The sequence below is a fragment of the Tiliqua scincoides genome, chromosome 1, assembly GCF_035046505.1.
Source record: "Tiliqua scincoides isolate rTilSci1 chromosome 1, rTilSci1.hap2, whole genome shotgun sequence".
Taxonomy (NCBI): Eukaryota; Metazoa; Chordata; class Lepidosauria; order Squamata; family Scincidae; genus Tiliqua; species Tiliqua scincoides.
In genome coordinates this window covers 26,310,262-26,330,051 of record NC_089821.1, presented here as the reverse complement: position 1 = coordinate 26,330,051, position 19,790 = coordinate 26,310,262, and the positions used below count along the sequence as shown (strand labels likewise).

The 19,790-nt window shown below is 42.5% G+C and overlaps 1 protein-coding gene across 1 annotated transcript in view; it reads right to left on the bottom strand.

The window, feature by feature from the left end:
* The window catches only part of TP53I11 (tumor protein p53 inducible protein 11), a 60,528-nt gene that overhangs the window by 16,219 nt on the left and 24,519 nt on the right, over positions 1-19,790 (bottom strand). Inside the window, exon 2 of the mRNA XM_066633017.1 lies at positions 3,525-3,688. Within this exon, the coding sequence (XP_066489114.1) occupies positions 3,525-3,653 (129 nt within the window). The 5' untranslated portion in view covers positions 3,654-3,688. The remainder of the gene's footprint in view (positions 1-3,524; positions 3,689-19,790) is intronic.

Sequence of the window (19,790 nt, the reverse complement as noted above, 5' to 3'; positions counted from 1 at the left end):
CTCCTTCTGCTCCACTAACGTTCTCACTTCTTTTCGATACCCCAAAAGCCCTTCCTTCCTTGTATCAGGTTCCTTTGGGAAACCCCACCTAAACTCCTCCTCAGATTGCTCCTTCTAAAGAGTTTCTCTTCCCTCCTTCTAACATCCTCCCCCTAGGGCTCCATAGCGAATGCATGTTAGCCACAGAAACCTCCATCTAGTTGAAAGCATGAGTTCAGCTTGGCCCCAGTTTTAAACCCTTTAAGCACTAAAATAAATCCTTTTGTTGCACTTATCACCCTCACCTGTCATTTTCCCACAGAATTATACAGCTATGACATTGGCCACTACACAGGACCCCTGAACAGGACTGTCTTCCCCCTGTATGTGCATGTTACATGTGTTTTTAAAAGCCACAGAGCACAGTTTTATCTGGGATGGATGCAGCACATGACGAAATAGCTGGGGGGGGAATCTATGGGTATTTTCAGACTGCGGGGGGGCAGGATAAGATAAGAGACATGTGGCATTACTGAAGAGAAGCATGCATAAAGTACACAGGAGCCAAGCTTCTCTGTTCTTAGAGGGAACAACAAGTTTACACAGTTATGGGTATTCCTACACCTACAAAGACATGTCTCTAATGAGGTGAGAACAGCAGCTTCAACCAACCACCCCCATAGGCCTAGTAATTCTACCCACGACTGTGAATCTATCATCTCACTCACTAGGATTTTATAATTAATTCAGATTACAGCAGAGCCACTGGGAAGGAAAGAAGAGCTGGTGCAATGAACTAGACAGCAGGGTTGCGTTCAACAAAAATAATAAGATGTAGCCCAAAATGGAAGCAAGATCAGAACTGGAAAATGCTATACCTCTGCTGCTTTGCCTCCCAAATGGGTTGCTCTGTCTTGTCATCATTTACACTTTTGTATCCCTTACCTTTTGTATAGTTTTTTATAGCTTCAATATTATGTAAAAAAAATTCTACTCCATCTGCCTTCCTTTGGGAGACTCAATATCAATTCAAAAGTACAATAAGATACAATGTTTACTGAATAAATACTGGTAAGTCTTGATTTTGAGCACAAAAATTTACCCATTTTTGAAATAGCATGATTGAAAAAATTAATACCAGAAGTGCAATTACTGTGACTAGTTTTTAGAAATTGTGCATTTACTGTGCTGACTGAGACTGACTTGTTAACTTCCAGTATAGACAGCAAAATGAGTTAATCATTCACTCTCCTAAAGCCCTCTTTAATGCAAAGGCTTGTGATGCAAAGCCTGCTGCTCCCTCCTGAATAATAGTGAGTGCAGTGGTGGGGAGTACCCTTAAAGTTTTATACACTGACCCCCAAGTATCCACGGGTTATCTGTTCCAGGACCCCCTGCATATACCAAAGTCCATGAGGGTTGCATGGCGCCATAACTGCTTATCTGGGGGCTGCAGAGCTTGCACTTGACCTTCCGGCCTCTTCAGAAGCCTCCCAGATGTGATGGGAAGGCACTTCCAGTTGTGTCAGAGAAGTCCTCTGAGGTGGTCCAGCACAGGTACAGCATCTGTGTTAATCCATGTTTAAGGAGGGCCCACTGTCCATCTTTCCCTGTATCTCCTTCTGTTTTGCAAGTATTGAGTGAACTGTCAGGAGAAGGGATGTGGGGATTTTTTGGCACAGCAGGTTTTCATTTTGTGAAGGGTGTGTGTGTTTGTGTTTATTTTAAGGCAAAGGGGCAGGATTAGAACAGACAGGCTGCTAACCAGCCCTCTTTGAATCCCATGAGATAAGTTTCCTATTGTTGTGTGCACTAGAAAGCTCCTGGGCCCATTAGCTGCTAATCAGTTGCTGCTGCTAAGAGGCTTCTTGTAATTCTAGCCAGGGTATTTTTTTTCCTGCTTCCACTATAATCACCATTCATCGTAAGCACTCACTAACAGTTCCTCTAACCCAGTTCATTATTTCTGATGGGAAAGCCAGTCTTTGTTTGCAAGCTTTAGATCAGGGATGTCCAAACTTTTTGGCAGGTGGGCCACATCATCTCTCTGACATTGTGTCAGGGGCGGGGGGAGCATTTACATTTGAAATTTGAATAAATTTACATATATTTACATAAATGAATATATTAGACATTGAACTTATATGAATGAGAGCAGTTGTGTAGGGCCAGTGCGGGCTCCAGCAAGCCTCCAGAGAGCCAGAGACTCATAGGAGACTGAGCCAATAGCCCATCTAGTCCAGCATACCGCCTTCCAGAGGCCTGACATTGCTCCCCTGTAACTGGTAATCAGAGATACACCGTTGCTAAATCTGAAGGTAGCGCAATAGGTATCTTGACTAGCAACCATTTGCAGACCGCCAATCAATTTGAATTTCTTTCTCCCAAGTCAAAATCACCTTCAGCATTTTGAGCAGGAGGGCTATACCACATCCGCTGTATTAAATTTGGGTGTGGAATTCCCCTGCCCCAGTGATTCGGTAGTCAGGTTCCCCTAAGTCTTCTCCTTTGTTGGACTCTATACTACCCATGACCATTATCTAGGCCAAGGGTGCTCAAACTTTCAACTTTAGGGATCCTGGACCTTTAAAATTGTGTAGGAGAGATAATTTCAGCAGGTGCATCTTGTCATCTGTGGGATGAAAAGTTGCACCTGCTGAAATTCTCTCTTCTATACACTTGTTAAAGGTCCAGCATCCCTAAAGTTGAAAGTTTGAGCACCCCTGATCTAGGCGATTTCTCTGTAAATGGAGTTCTCTTCCCCAAATCTGAGTTACAGTACGTACTAACAAAGTCTTAGTCATTTGTGGCCTCCAACATTTCCAGCATGTATCTTTCTGCCAAAATATTTGAGGATCTCTCCTGGAAGTATGACTATTGTTGACACCTCCCTATTCCTAAAGGAGGGGGGTATTCCTCAGTTTAATTGTACCATTAATAACCTTAAACCATCTCTCTCTTTTTGGTTTGGTTTTGCATGCATCCCAATCACTTTTCATAGTCAAAAAGAGTCTTTGCTCAACTTAATCTCCTGCATTGAACACAGATTCTAGATGGCCTTTTCTCCTTATATGCACTGATTAAGAAAAAATACGCAGTTTTAAGAAAGAAAGCTGAAAAACTCTAACTGATTAACGTACCTGAGGAAATGAATACATTTGTCTCCCAGTTCAAATCACATGGTACTTTCCAGTGATAAGGTATGTTTGCCTTCTTCCATAGCATGAGACCTCAGGTATTTGAATTGTTTTATAAAAATATGGTACTGCTGACATGTGTATCTTGTTTGTTGGCTGACTCCACAACACAAATCGTGAGTTACTTTGGAGAGAGCAATGGTTGTGTTGAAATAACCTGCCTTAGGTCTGAAGTTGAGTGTTTTATCTTGCCCCTGCTCCTGTCTTTTATCATGAACATTCACACAAGAGCACAAGGCATTTGTGCAGATGTGTCCTAATCAACTCAGAATCCCACCATCTCGACTTAATACCCACCTCCCCAACCCCAAACAACCAGAACAGTCTGAAGATTAAAGAACTGTTTACCTTTGACCTATGAACTTCTCCATCATCATCTTCTCCCCCAACCCCTAGGATCTTCCGTGTCTTCAGACGGCTCACAAGGTCCGTCTGGCTGTGCTTCTTCATTAGAGGGGGTGGCTGCTTGGTTGCCATGGTGATTCAAGGGCGATTGCTGGGTTGGGCAGAAGCTGAAGGGAGACAGAGACTAGAGGTTAGATGATGAACCATCACAAAACATTCTTTAGACTTAGTTATATTTAGCAAGATTATGTTTTAAGCCCGAAAGGATACAGAATAATGCTCTTTTGTACCCCAATCAGTTAAATTCTTCAAACAAGAAAGAAAAGAGTGAGCACCAGTTCACTCTGAGCAAGTCTAGAAGACATTCTCACCTGACTTATGCTGAGCTAAAGATTCTTAGCTCTTCACTTTAAGGATGATAACATATGAGTTTAGGTAGCAGCAGTCACCTCTTCCTCAGAGCCGAAAAAGGGGCAACAAGCTCATTTGGCACTTGAAGCTGCTGTGCTGCCCTACTTCAAGTTCTGTCATCCCTTCTCCCTTATTAGCATGCACACATGCTAGCACATGTGCCCTCCTCAAAGTTGTTTTTTGGGGAAGTAGGGCAGAAGAGGTGAGCTTGGTAAGGTGACACTTGTGCCCATCTACTGTTCAAGTGCCCATCCACTTGTGCCCATCCACTGTTCAAGGCAGCCTGCCTCATCTCATGGATGGAGTGAAGCAAGAGCTGGAATTCTGTAGAAGAAAAAGTGTAATGTTGGCAGAGGTGAAATGGCCAACATCATTGTCCTTTTGACTTGGACAGGATTCTTTGTTGTATCTAGTTCTTCATGTACTGTAGCTGAGAATAAGCAGCAAAAGTACAGACTGGTCTTGGCATGGAGGTCTTTATTACAAGTTGCACCTTGCAAAAAGAAGTGTCCATTCTGTGTCATGCTTTAATTTTTGGCTTATCCCGAGTACAGCAGTAAGGAGGAACTCATGAACTCAGCTAGACAGGTATTTTTGTATCATAGCTTCCCAAATAACTTGACAACCTTCACAAACCACCCTGATGAATGACTTTCAGTTATATAGTGGTAGAAACCCTGAACCTAACCAGGTCTTGACCATATGGATCAATCTTTTTTGGCATCTGCAGTTTCTTCAGGTTCCAATGCCAAAGTCTGACAAGTGAAAGTCCATTTCAAGCAGCTTCAGTATACAAACTTTCTTCTCTCCGTTGTTCCAATTAAACTTCTGCTCTGTGTGCCTTTCTCTCACTAATTATAGTGGGTGGGAGAGCTTGGTTATCAGCTGGGAGCCTGTCTTCCTCCAGCTCACAAAAACTGGGGAGGCTTTTGTATCCAAGATAAACAGAAGTACTAAATGAGCCATTTCTAAACTCTCTTAAGAAGGCAACAAATGATATCATTTGGTCACACTGGTGTGACTATGCGGCCAAGAGTAAGCACATACGTTGCAAGGGGGTGATTATCACAGACAGCAAGCTCATTTGCAATTTCAGGACAGTTACAAGAAGCCACCAAAAGCCATATGAAACCAGTCATCTCATTTCAGACAATGATGATGTGCACTTTCCAATATCACCCCCTCATCTTTGTTTAAACCATCCAAAATCTGTTGCCAATGCAAAAGTCTCTAACATGAGAAAAACTGTACGAACCTGGAGGCAATGTTGGGACCATTGAAAATCAACTTCATTGCTCTAGTACTGCAGTCTCCAAACCGCAGGACTGCCAACGTAGTACCATTCTGCACCGCAGCAACTTATCTTTCAAGCCAATGGCCCCAGAAAGTTGCACCAAGCAGCTACTTCCACTATCCAGCACCTCAGCAGGCTATGAGCCCAGACTTCCTGGTGGAAGCAGCTGGCCAGAGTGACTTTCTGTGGCGATCGGCTCAAAAGATAAGCCACTGTGGCGCAAACAGTAAGCACCGCACAGCGTAGGGAAGGCATTTTGGGGGCCACTGGATCTGGCCTGCAGGTTGGGGTTTGGTGCCTGCTGCTTCAGAAAACCTACACAATTGTTGAAATGCATCTCTATCAGTCAGCCATTTGGGGGAAAAAATACCATAACCAGGACTAGCACTCATAGGGTTAATGAGGAATAACTTATTGGTTTCTGTCGAAACAGTTCTACAATCTATTGCTTCTGGGTACCACTTTCTGACTGTACTGCTGGGTGATTTTGTTGTTGTTGTTTTTGCACTGTTCAGCACAGCCCAACTGCCCTCAGGCATTAAACATAGTGCAGTAAACTAGGACAGCAAAGACCTAGAGAAAGAGATTTAGTCAATAAAGGGATAGGAAAATAGCAAATAATCTACTGTATAACCTTCCCTTTTCTAAAGATAGTCAATATAAATTTCAAACATGCCTGTTATATCAGACAACAGCCAAAGGGCTGGAACTAGGCTCACAAATAGCCTCGTAGACGTGTTATACTGAGCTTTAGTATAAACAGAGAGAAAGATTTAAATACACAGCCATAAGCAAACCAGAACAAGCAAATACTGCCACAATCAGAAGCTAGATTATATACTTGAATATTAAACAAATGAATACCGGCTTGCTCCGGTATCTGCAGGCGTTCCATTCTGGAACCCCGTCCCCATCCCGCCATGGTTAACTAAAACTGCGGATGCCAAGGAAGGCCCGCTCACCTCCAGAGGGTCTTCCGGGGCTTCCTTGGGCCTCCTAATGTCTTTTAAGGCACTAAAATGTCTCTTCCAATTTCACAGAGAAACTGGAAGTTGTATTTTTTTTTTTATTGTCTGGCTCAGCCTGAGCCCAGCAAAGGTCACAGACGGATGTCCGCAGCCTCTGCTAGGCTCAGAGGATGCCCTGGAGGTGAGGGGAGATCTACTCCCCTCGCCTCAGGGGGGCCCTGTGGACCCAATCTGTGGATAAGTGAATTAGCAGATACTTTTCATTCTAAGGGGGGGGGCGCTGTACTTTTCATTCATGGAATGGATTTTTCAACTCCACTAGGAAAAAACAAACATCAGAAGGCGATTGCAGCATTCATCTTTATTTGAACAAACTGGAAGGTCATAAGAGGGCAAAACTTTTCAATTCTTCAAAATAATGACAATTAAGAAAAACCCAAAATACATGCGGGTGTAATGAAGGGGGGAAGACCCAATCAGCAATCTTAAAACAGAATGGGGGGAGGGGAGAAGAGCTCGGTGAATTTACAGTTCATTATATATACATTTATCCAAAACCAGGTTTCCACTGTGTTCCGTGGGGGCTTATTTTGGGGCAAGAGTACTTAAAATTGAAGCCCAGTGAAGACTGAAGGTACCCATATAAGAAAGATCTTGTTGCAAAGGCTGCTGAGGTGAAAGAGCTTGGGCTAGTTACTTCATATTCTATCTTCCATTTAGATGTATATTTAGTTACAGACTAAGAGTCTACTATCACATTACAACTAAGTCAATTTATACTACATTCACAGTCCTATTTCTTAAAGGGAGAAGGGGTGGTTAAAGATATTACAAGGCTTACTGGAAGGACATGAACAGACATTTTGAAACAAAACTTTTAGGTTGGACATCCCCAGTATAAGCAAAATGTCTATGTTCTCCATCAGCAGTTTACACCTTTAAGGAGTTAAATACTAGCTTCTGCATTCTGAAGACTAATACAGTATATGGCAAATCCGGCTGCCTTAAATATAATAGATTCATACAAGCCACAAAGCCCTTATGTTTCCCCACCTTATCTTGAACTGATAAACTGACCATACCAAAATTAAACAGTATCTGATAACATACTAATCCAGTAGTTCCCAAACTGTATGTCTGGGACTCACCAATGGGGTGTGACCCAATTTTTGTTGGGTCGCAAAACTAACCGTGGAGAGTAAGCTATGAATTAAGGATTGCACAAACTGCTATTTTGGGGGGGAGGGGGAGAATGCTGTCCAATCACCATTATAGCTTTGGCATTTATAAATCAGGCAGCAGCCTCTAGGGCCTCTAAAACATTTGGGAACCACAGCTTAATCCTTTGGACAGTTCTTTGAGAATAACAGGACTTCCAAAAGACTTCCTGGATCCAATTAGGGTCTTTTTTATAAAATCCAGAAATTCATTGGAACCATTGCTATCTCTCTCAATCACATCAACCCTCTCAGTATGTTATTTAAAGCCTACACCTATGGTTTTTCCCACCATAATATGCAGCAGCAACACCAAAATGGACTGATCCAGGCAGAGTGCTGATCAGGAGGCCTGGGTGGCAGGGGGCTGCCACCCAAGACAGGGTGGGCTTGGTAGGGAAAAACTGAAAATATTTTCGCCTTATCCCCCTGTAAGCCCCTTGACCACCAATGGGTCTCCTTGGACCTGCACCAGCTCTTCAGCAGGCGCACGTCTGATTCAGAGGGGGTGTGCTGGCTGGCAGCAGAGGTGATAGGATCTAGAGCTAGTCATCTGCACTGCATGCCAACCTCTCCCACCTGTGACACACCCCTCAGCTTCTCCCTGGCCTGCCTAACCTGCCCCATTACATCTACTCTGCCAACTTACTGAAGTCAGCAGGCCTTCTTCACATCCGCTGCCATGCACCTGGACTCTGCCGTAACTGACAGCAGTCCAGAAGCGCACAGCTCTGCACATTTCGGGAATGCATTTTACAGCACTGTAAAGTTTGTTCTTCTATCAGAATGCCAGTTCTGGCGGTGGACTATGAGAACAGGATTGGGCCACATGCTCCATAAACAAAATTAAAAAGAGAAAAACCCTTACCAATTTATCTCCTTTTAATTGTGTCTTATTAAAAGATATATGAACAGGAGACTGGAGGAGGGTTATTAAGGCTGCAGTACACACAGTGACTTGGAGCCAAGTTCCATTGAATAAAATGGGACTGCCAAGCATGGGTACATAGGAACAGGTTGCAAGGATACCCTTAGGATTAAATTTTGTCATATCTGTCAATGCAGGTCCTTCTCTTTTACATAACTATAGCAAATATATAGTTATATATGTGTATAAATATACACACACACATTACAGTTCATTTGTTTAAATGCTAAAAATCTTGCTTAAATTGTTATGTAACACTGTAAGTGAACTTATCATTATATAACACTTATTATACAAGACACTTTACATCTGCCTATAATTTAATGAATAAATGTTAAAGGCTTGCTGGTCCATGTGTTGTTGATGGTTTTAACATGAGGGTGTTCAGAGCTGTTCAGCTGTGGTCTGTTTGGCACCCACCCACCCACCCACCCACCCACACACACACACACACACACACACACACACACACAACTTTGATATCAGACCAGGTCTGCACATTAGCCACACTTTCAATGCAATACTGCACTGCCAGCATACGTTCTTCTCGAACCCACAGGTGTCCGTGTGGCAGACGCATGTCAAATAAAACTTCAACCTGGGGTGGCTTCGCTGGTTTTGTTCTTCTGCAGACAAGATGTTGGAAGCAATGAACAGATATTACCAGTCTTCCTTATACATTCCCACAGGCCTCCTCGGAGCAGCCACAGCCCTGCTTGCTGACTTAGGAAAAGTCTTGCCTTTGGGGGGAAATCCAACAACCAGCGGTATTTTGCAGACTCAGCAGATTTGAGCCTGTAAACAAGGTCACATCCTGGAAGCCTCTTGACGGAAGTCAACAAAGTTGTTGGTGAGCACAAAAGTAGTGGCTTCCCTCACCAACTTTATTGTAAACTCAGGCAAGAGTATGTGGTGACTGAGATACAGTCCAGAACTCCTGAGAAACCAAAAGTCTTCTGCACACCCTCCTCAAGGTTCAGAAGAATAGAAGGCACCCATCTCCATCTATCTCGTAGTCTGTGTCATATTATTGCTTTAGCAATTACTTTGTTTTGTTTAAAGGCACCTGTTCAACACATTCTCTATATTTAACATTTCCAAATTTAATTACCTGAATGTTTCAGAACGCAAATTTGTATCCTGCCAGTGTAACAGTTTAGCTGTCCTCATGACTTGATTATGTTCTAAATGCCAAACCATGTCTCCTTTTCATTTATAAAAAATTTAAATGTGTTCATGCTATTCTGGTTTTGCCTGTAAACAATTTAAATTATATACCTTGGCTGGGTGTTTAGAATCTGGTCTTTGTCTCTAAGCAACTAAAAAAAATTTTTTTGTGAGGACCTATAACATTTAGCTTTTGCTTTTGTTTTTTAATGTGGATACTGGTTTGTGAACTATTTAAATTTTGTATTTTGGTTGGCTTTATAAGTGTCTTATTTTCTTGTGTGAAATAAATATTTTAAAAGATTTACAGCCCAATCCTATGCATGTCTACTCAGAAGTAAGTCCCATTAGACTCAATGGGGCTTACTCCCAGGAAAGTGTGGACAGGATTGGGTTGTTAGCTATCTAAAAAGTTTATCCCAAAGGGGCATTAAGGGGACATTAAAGGGATAAAAAAGAACAGGTGAAAAAAGTAGTGGATAACATTGTCCTTTAATAAGCTTCTCAATGAAAACTGTATCCGACATCTCATATTTATAAAGGAAATAAGATAAAGGAGTCATTTTCAGAAGTTGCGGCTTAAGCACACCCCCCAGAGTAAGACAGCCTTTGATGCTGCTTATTTGAAATATAGGCTTTTTCTGAAAGCCCATCCTAGGATTTACCCAGCTTTTATCCATCCCCAGTGCCTCTCTTGTCATTCTGCACTGCCTCTTTTTATGTTCTATGGCTTCTTTAATATTGTTTTAGGATATTTCATTAGGATTTTTAATGCCTGTTATAAGCTACCCTGGAATTTTATAGAGTAAAGGGGAATGAAGTTAGACCAAAATAAAAATGCAAGAACAGCCACCAGCTCTAGAGTCCTAGGTCCATTTGTGGGGCGGGGGAAGAGGGCACTGCGCATCATCTGCGCCTGTCGGCTTTCATCATTTGTTCTGTCGGGGGAAAAAAAATCACTGCCCATGATTTGCACAGAGCTCCAATGAGACTTCCGTGACAGACATAAAAGGAACACAACACACAATACCCAAATGGCAAAGCTGTTTGTTCCATAGTCACAAAGGCCCCAGAACACTTTCCGCCTGAAGAAAGGCTAAGAATCCATCTTTCAGGGTACTACAAAGCCACTGCTACAGACATATTAACCTGCCTACACTGCGTATTAGATTAGCAAATATCTTCGTAGACTTGTTTAGGGCACCAAAAGCAGTGTATTCCAGACTGTGCTGTCTTTATACCGAAGATTAGTTGAAAGAGATCCCCACCAATTTGGGCAGCTGGTTTGAGTTGGGCACTTGGAGGAAGCAACAAACTGATAGAGGGTGTCATTCAACTTGAGCCCACTCACTATCTCCCCAGCCTGACCCCTACCCCGTCCTCTTCTCATATGGTCTTCAGACAGCATACGAAGAAGAGGTTCAGGAAGGGAGGGGCTTCCTCGTCTGCTGCATTTCCTTTCCCACCCTTCTAGAATTCCCTTCCCTTCTAGAATTCTCAAACATTTTAGCACCAGGACCAACTTTTTAGAATGACAATCTGTCAGGACCCACCGAATGTCATTAACCTGGAAGTGATGTCGTGGCTCAAAGTGACATCAAGCAGGAAAATTTTTAACACCCCCATATGACAAAATTAAATAAAATTAAGTAATGAAGCTTCCTAGGGGAGTAATGAAATTAAGTCAAAAAGCAATGAAGTTTCCTAAGGGATATTGGGCCACTCACTAGCTCTCAGCCTAACCTACCTCACAGGGTTGTTGCAAGACAGAAGGAGGGAGGAAACCATGTATACCACTTGGAGCTCCTTAGAGGATGAGCAGTAGAAAAATGTGACAAATTACACACTTCTGAGACACAGTTTTCTAAGCCACTATGATACAGTGCTCCTATGAAAATAGCTCAAAAGAAAAGCAGACAGGTGTTATTTCCAGCACATCACAGATACAACTACTGATAAGGTACAACAGATAAAATCATATCATCTGGAAGCCTTGCTATATCTGAAGTTTGGTATGCCCACATAGGAGAAAAGAAAGTTGTCTCATATCCCCTACTTTTCCATTAACTGGTATGTGTCTGGGTGTATTGATAGTATTGGGTGTATTAACATCTGAAGGTCGCCAGTTCAAGGCCACCGGCACCGTGCAACCTTGAAGCAGCTGACAAGCTGAGCCGAGCTATTCCATCTGCTCTGAGCGTGGGAGGATGGAGGCCAGAATGTGCAACCAGATCAAGAAAGAAACATCTGAATGTTGTGGTTTCTTGAAAGATAGAACCTTTCAAAATTTTAAAAATCCCTACGGGGATTTAAATTGCCTGCCCATGTAAACCGCCTTGAATAAAGTCTAAGGAGAAATCTGAGGACCAAGAAAGGCGGTATAGAAATGCCAGTATTATTATTATTATTATTATTATTATTATAGCAATAAGTTGTGAGGACTAACCCAGGCAGCATGAGAAGTCTTCAGAAAACAGAACAGTAATGGCACCACTAGCCTTTCCAAGTGATATAACAAATGCTACAAATATAGTCTGATACAGACCTAGTATGCAAGTTAGAAAAAATCTGGGACCTCTGTGCCACAGTAATTCCTTGTGAAATGCAAGAAGGGTCCCACAGAAGACAACCAAGAGTCCTCCTTCCCCAAGTGTCTCAGCAAGGATGACAGGGCTATGTTGAATATTTACCCAAAACAGAAACAATGGGGGGACGGACAAAAGGGAGAAGTAGACACATACAAGTGAGAAAAGCCTTATGAGATCCTGTCTTGCTTATCCTTTTCATGCACTGTTTTCATGCACTTAAGTTGCCCCCTCCCCCTTTTTAAGACGGGGAGGATTTCAGTCCATGATGATCACAGCTAATCAAGGATCACACAAGCAGTGTGATATTAGGCTGTCATGCAGCTAAGTTTGATTACATGGCAATGTCTCAAACATAAAATCAGTGAGGCCAATGTAACCTTCTTAGAATGATTGGAAAAAATTGAGAAGGGTACAGTATTTGCAGAAGTTACGAGGTTTGGCCAAAAACCTTTCCCCCTCCCTTCATTTTAGCTCAATCATATTTGCATTCTGGAAAAGCAGGTTATGTAATGCTGTCAAACTGGTTCCCTCACTCTTGGTTTTGATGTTGCCTGACTCTAGATGATATACTGTTATGAACAGGCTTGAAAGGGTTTGTGACTATTCCAGAATTGGGCTGGATTAGACCTAAAAACAATTTGAATTCATGCAGGAGGAGGAGAAGGAAAAAAGTTGGGAAATGTTGCCAAGGGTGCAGACACACAAAATGCTTGCAATTATGGTGAGTTCTTCACCAGATCAGCAGGTTTCTCTAGGCTTTGAGATCTGTGTGACAAGCATCCATCATCTCAAGTCAACATTGGATTAATTTTCAATGTTCATTCAGTCATTTTGAATTTAAGTAGTCTTCAAATCTATTTTTCCCCCCCAAGGAGGAGCTACATTTTTGTTTGATGCAAATGGTTCATTAGAGGGAAAGAGGTCATCTGATTGGCCATCAGGTTAGTTGTCAGAGGACCAGGATTTCCGAGACTGCTCCTCCAAAAATGGAACATCCATCCTCTTCTATGGTCTCAATGAAAATTCTTCGTCCCACCCTGAAAACAGTCTAAAACCTAGCTGCTCGCCTCTTAGAGGCCACTAGAATTTAGTGCTCCTACAGGGTTGGCTTGTGGTAGGAGTTTTTCTGCATATTCCAGTCTGTGGAAGAGGCTGGGTGCTTATCTACCTGGGGTGGTCACACCTGGCAGTAGAGTAGAATGGAGTGTTTAGGATTAGGAATGGAATGCAAGTGGCCAGAGGGAGACCCAGAACCAGTCACCAGAGGAAACCTCAACAAGGCTAATGTTAAGGCAGGGGGTGCACTTCAGTTTCCTGGACCCCCTTTCCAGGGGCGATGTTGAGAAAACGTTATTGTTACCAACAATATGCAGCCTGGAGTTAATGTGGGATTGCTCATTTAAGGGAGGAAAAAAAAAAAAGAGACAGTAGTTGGCTGCCTTTCCCCAGTAAGGACCCCACAATGAGGGGTGGAGGGGTTATGAGAGCAAGAAATTAGGACCTGCTGCACTATATACTTCAATTGGCTGCATGTATCATTTAATAAATTGTGGCCCTATTTCACTCCAAGTCTTGTGTGTAAAATATCCCCGATTCCTCCTTTTGGCAGCAGCCCCCCACCTTCACCCTCCAGAAATTCACTCCTAGGAGTCATAGAACTCTCAAAGAAACCTCTAGGGATTCTCTGCAAATTCCCATGTTCCATATCCAGGACATGTCCCTAAATTACAATCACTATACCCAACTTGATCCTACGTGGCAGTCTCCATGCTTCAATACTGCCAGATCTCACTCTGTTACTTTCAACCCTCCCCAGTATGTTGAGCCTCCCTGCTTCGATCTGGAGATCCAGCAATGCAACTTCACTGTTAGGTGATCTGAGTTGTAAACAAATTGGGCAGATGGCTGGGAAGTCTGATAAAGCCAGCCAGCAGATAATGGTGATAAGAGGGGTGGGGTGGGGTGACGGCAGTCTCCTCTAGAGTCTTTTTTGTTTTGAAACTGTTCATGTTCAGAGTCCTTAACTTTTAAATAAAAATTGGTTTCTCACTTCATGGAAAAATGAGACACCTCAATTATTTTATTGGGCTCCCTAGGTATCAGCTATAATTAAACACAACACCCACGCTGTTACATGGCTCGTAATTGCACCCTGCAAGGAAGCGACAGGACTTCCAAATGTACAGAAGGCGTCTGCATTCTGTCTTGAAATTACAAAGTTTTTTTTTCTGCATCTGATTGGTCATGTTTCACGCTTCATGCTAAATAGCGCACAGTGCCAATTGTTATCCATAGTCTACCCCAGACTCATGCTCCATCATACAAACACATATACTCTCATGCTTTCAAAGTGGTCCAAAAAGCATGCACACCAACTTGCCAGGTTTTGCATATAATTACACCCATTTTACATCTATTTTAGCAGTATTTAGTCTATTTGTTCCAGACTCGGCTGGAACAGATTATTTTGAGCAAGATGAAAGAACCTTCACTTTTTAGAGCTACTGTTGTGGCGATAGCTCACTTCTTCCCACCAGCCTTAAACCATTTCTGCCCAATGTTGCATAAATGCAACCGGAATCAAACGTGTACACCTGTGGGCTGGGCAGAAATGTTAATAGGAGGGAGGTCTCTCTCCTTGTCCCCGGCATCTGGATTGTCATTCAGTGCCATGGAAATGAGAGAAATAGAACACTTCCACCACTGAGATGGAGAACTTCCCTCTTGGCTATAGCAATAGCCAGGAAAACAGTTGGAAAGGTTTCTTCTTTTGTGCAGATTTTAATTCCGAGGAGAGAAGAACTGGAGGTGCCACAATGCTCACCTTGTACTGCAAGTGTATTATGAGTCTTCCAGGCATTACAAACATTAGCTATGTCACTAGTCTACTTATCCATCCATTCTGTACAAAGGCAGCATTATGAGATATGGGAACCACTGGGCTGGGAGGCAGAACTCTAGCAGAGGTAAGAAGTTTGGAAGCAGGAATCACTTTGGTCAACAACCGGCTGGAAAGCTCACAAGCAGGAAAGAAAGGAATACTTCTCTTCTGCCTTGCTCCCCTGAAACTGGAATTCACAGGGATTCTCTGCTGCTGATCTTCAAGGCAGTGCACCATGACTATAATCATTCATATACCTGTCCCCCAAGAGTTTTAAAGCTTTCCAAGCTAGTTGACACTGCCACATCTCTTGGCAACATATTCCACAGACCAGTTATGAGCCATCCTTTGGTCCACTTTCATTCAAGTCTTTGGATGGCCCCTGTTTCTAGTACTCTGGAGAGAGGAAGAACAAAAACTTCTCTCTTGCCAGTCTGCAAGAGTCTTATGCATAAATTGCTTAAGACCTTATGCATAAATTGTATGAGTCTCATACAATGGGCCAAAGAGCATTCATGGCACCTGTTGAGGGTGAGAAGTGTTGTCATTAAGTAGGTGATGATCAGAAATGAGCATCTTTGATCTCGCCTAACACCACTTTAACCGGCTTCTCTCAGTGACTCAGTTGCGTCTCCCTTTCTACATCACAAGACTGTTAGTAAAAAATTAGCCTATTCTGTTTCACTGGTCATTATACACCAGCACCATGGTATGGTATTCTAAAATGTAGCATCAAAAAGATATCAGTCTTTTAGCCATTGGCTAGTTTGGTAGGTTCAGTTCCAAAACTGCACTTACCATTTCTCTGTCTGGTAACATGGCAGCCCTTAGCTTCAAACTGACTGCCTCAATCCATCAGTGCCGTGCTACTGGAGTGCTTACAGTTCAGGGAACTGCATTTCCCTGTCTCAAACCTCCACTAAAGCTTGGTTAATAACCTTAATAATTGATTGGGCTGCCAATGCCAAACATCTCATAAATTTCTTCACTGTCCCATGCGTTCCATCAGGCTGGGACGAACTCCTTGCAAAGAAATGGTACAAAAATCTTCACAGCAATGCTACGATCCCCATTTCCTTAGCTCACTGATAAACTGTAAAGATTAAAACGGTTATTATTGTGAAGTCTTAATCACTTTGATCATTACTAGACAGCTATGAGCTCACTGTCTGAGGCATCAGATACAATACAGAAATGTTACAAAGAAAAGTCGACTGAAAAATATATTTCCCCGCATGTTTTATGCCACTTCAAGGCCCTAACAAGTACATGAACTTCTCAAAAGTGGAGACTGTTAAGATCACACACACACACACACACACACACACACACACACACACACACACACCAAGAAAAAAAATTAATGCAAATTAAATCAATTATTTAATAATTATCTTAGTGGCATGAAGAATATAAACCAAACTAATTACATCACACTTGGGAAGCTTAACACCAGCTCAAAAACAACAACAACAAAAAAGTCTTAATTGCCCATCTAAATAGACCAGATTCTCAAATCTGGTGAATCTCAAATGGTATCATATTCCATCCACCCAGGGCGATGACAGACAATGCTCAGATCTGTGTCCTACTTGGGGGGGGGGCAAGGGGGACAAATGCCCCAGACATCAGATAGATGCCAGGTAAGTCTGAACCCCCCCCCTTTTTTTAATTTCTGTGGTGGTGGCGCAAACTCAGAAATGCCATTGCTGCCATCCTGCCAAGTCACCGGATTACCACTCCCCTTAAGGGGGAAGACTATATTTCTCATTGACCCGGAGGGTTGCAACCCCCAGGCTGGGAAACATTGCTTTATGGGTTCTCTACGCTGCCCTGCTCAGGATACAAGATAACTTTACAGGTAGAAACCAGCTCCTTGAAGTTAGCCTCAGAACGAGCCTGGCAGCTAAAGGACTTCTTGCTGTACTGGTTTGAATAGAATCTTTATGCTACTTTACGAAGATACGGATTAAAGCCCCTCCAATTTTAAACATGAATCGGGGAACAGGATCCAGTTATCCAGGCGTTTCCTTGCTGGGTGAGATGTCTTAGGAGTCAACTGACCCATAGAGGCAGTTACCTGAAGGACTGGAAGTACACTGCTATAATCTCTCTCAACACCCTCCTCTGGTCCTGAACTCCCTGGATTTGAGCAAATGAGGAAGTGCAATGGAAGAACGTACCAACCTAGACTGTGTTGCCAAGCCCCCCTCTTTGGCGAAATAGTCATAGTCAACTCAAGCCAGACCACAGCAAAAGGCAGTATCTAATAGTAACCTGTTTCTTGAAAAAACCCTCTGTCTACTGCCTGCCCAGATCCTGATCACACACCCATAATTTCTTTATGGTTTCCCCTTAAGAGTGAGATGAGTCTCCTGTACCCACTCCAAGGATCAAGTTTGAAAAATGCTTAAACCCAGTGGTTCTCACACATTTAGCATCAAGACCCACTTTTTAGAATGAGAATCTGTCAGGACCACCGGAAGTGATGTCATGATGGGAAGTGACATCATCAAGCAGGAAAATTTTTAACAATCCTAGGCTGCAATCCTACCCACACCCAGAATTAAATCCCATTGACTACCTTTATTAAAAGCATATACATAGTAGCCTGTTAAAAGTACAGGTCTGTAACATTTCCCCAAATGCAGTCACATACCAGGGTAGCATCAAGTCTAATATATTAAAAATATTGAAATGAATGGGGACCCACTGAAATTGGCCCACATCCCACCTAGTGGGTCCTGAGACACAGTTTGAGAAACACTGCCTTAACCCAACCAAGATACCACCAACAGAGAATTACAGATCTTTGTTTCATGCCCAATGTCAGCCAACATCCCCATCTTCAACCAATGTTTAAGGCTACATCCAGAAGCATTACCTATTTCTCCTCAGAGACCCATCTCCACCCCAATCAAGTTGGAAAGATGGCCTCAGCACCATATCCTGAATTGAGCATTGTCTGTTCAGGCCAGGAATGTTTAGCAACAGCAAGGATAAAGGGAGTTTTGGATCCCCAAATTTTGTACTCAGCCTCTGGAAGGCTGGCAGCAGATCTCCATATATACATATACAGGATATGAAATGCTCTGTGCAACTCCAACTTCACCATTCCCTGAGTCCAGAGTCCAGGTGCCTCTATGGATTTAACCTCTGGACCAGTGATTTTTCAACCTTTTTCATCTCACACCATCAGGTTTTTGACAATTGAAAAGGCACACCATGCCTCCAGTGGGACGCTCACATCCCCCATTGGCCCTACGAATAAATGACCTCCCCTCCTGCGGCACACCAAATTCCTGTGCCAAATTCCTGTGGCACACCTTGAACCACTCACAGCACACCAATGTGCCATGGCACAGTGGTTGAAAATGGATACTCTGGACTTTAGACTTGACTGCCAAGCCTCACCAAAACTCTTATACCTGAGATTTCCTGTTTCTTGACCTGGGATCCCCTGCATCAATTTAAGCAGACTATGCTTTGCCCGCAGTTGGTAAAATCACAGTATTGTGCTTTATTTTTATATTTTGTTTTTTTATCATTTTATGAAGTGAAAATCATGGTGTTTCACAATATTTTGCATTCACTATTTTCAAACACCCCTACCTATAATCTTTCATTTCTCACACACATCTAACTTGTGGTCCAATCTTTCTCTCTCTCCTCTAATGTTTGTGGCTGCAATTCTATTTTATTTTTTGTGGTTAGTATGTTACTACAGAGAACCCTATTATCTCCCACCCCCACTCCATCAAGGCCCTGCAACTCAGATTTTATATTTGGTTCTATTACAGCACTGGGCACCTCATAGTTATTGCATACAATATGTTTTTTAGCAAGGGCTTGAAAAGTTTACACAGATAACCAAACCCTATCACTCTTTTGATTTTTATGTCAACGTTTTCAGAGCTATTTCAGACTAGAGTTGTTCTGAATGCTGTTAAATATATAAGCTTGACTCTGTACTGTTCTGGTGTGGAAAAGGAGATTTAATAAAGTGTCAGCAACCACAGCAAGACATACATGCTACATAAATGCCAAGCTCTGTTTGCAATTCTCACTTTCCAATCTGATCATAAGACTCAGCTGCATGTAGGAGGTCTGGTCTGTCTGCCTGAAGATAACATCCACAAGGTCGCCAGTTCAAGGCCACCGGCACTGTGCGACCTTGGAACAGCTGACAAGCTGAAGCCGAGCAATTCCATCTGCTCTGAGTGTGGGAGGATGGAGGCCAGAATGTAAAGCCAGATCGGAATGAAACACCTTGAATGTAGTAGTTCTTGAAAGAAAGAACCTTCTTTGAAATTGTAAAAATCCCTATTTAATAGGGATTTAGATAAAGCCTGCCTATGTAAACCGCCTTGAATAAAGTCTTGAATAAAGACCAAGAAAGGCGGTATATAAATACCTGTTATTATTATTATTATTATTATTATTATTATTATTATGTAGTTTAAATTCTGCATGTAGTTTAAACTCCTCCACCGCTATCTCTTTCTCACTCTCCTCTGTAGATACCAAGCACACACAGCAAGGTGACCAAAATTGTGATTAACACTGCAGCACATAGCAGTAGTCTCATGCAATGCTGGCTGCCTTTTGTATTAGTACTACTCAAGACAAACACATTGTTTTGACATAACATTTATTTTGATATTGGGGTTACCCCTCTGTGGATGTATGGAGAAAAGTACATCACAGGTTACAAGCTATGATGACTATAGGAAGCCTCATGTAATTAATGCATGTGGCCCTCTGAATAAAGCTGGCCAAATGCAGTCTGCTGTTTGTCCATCTCTGCATTTTATA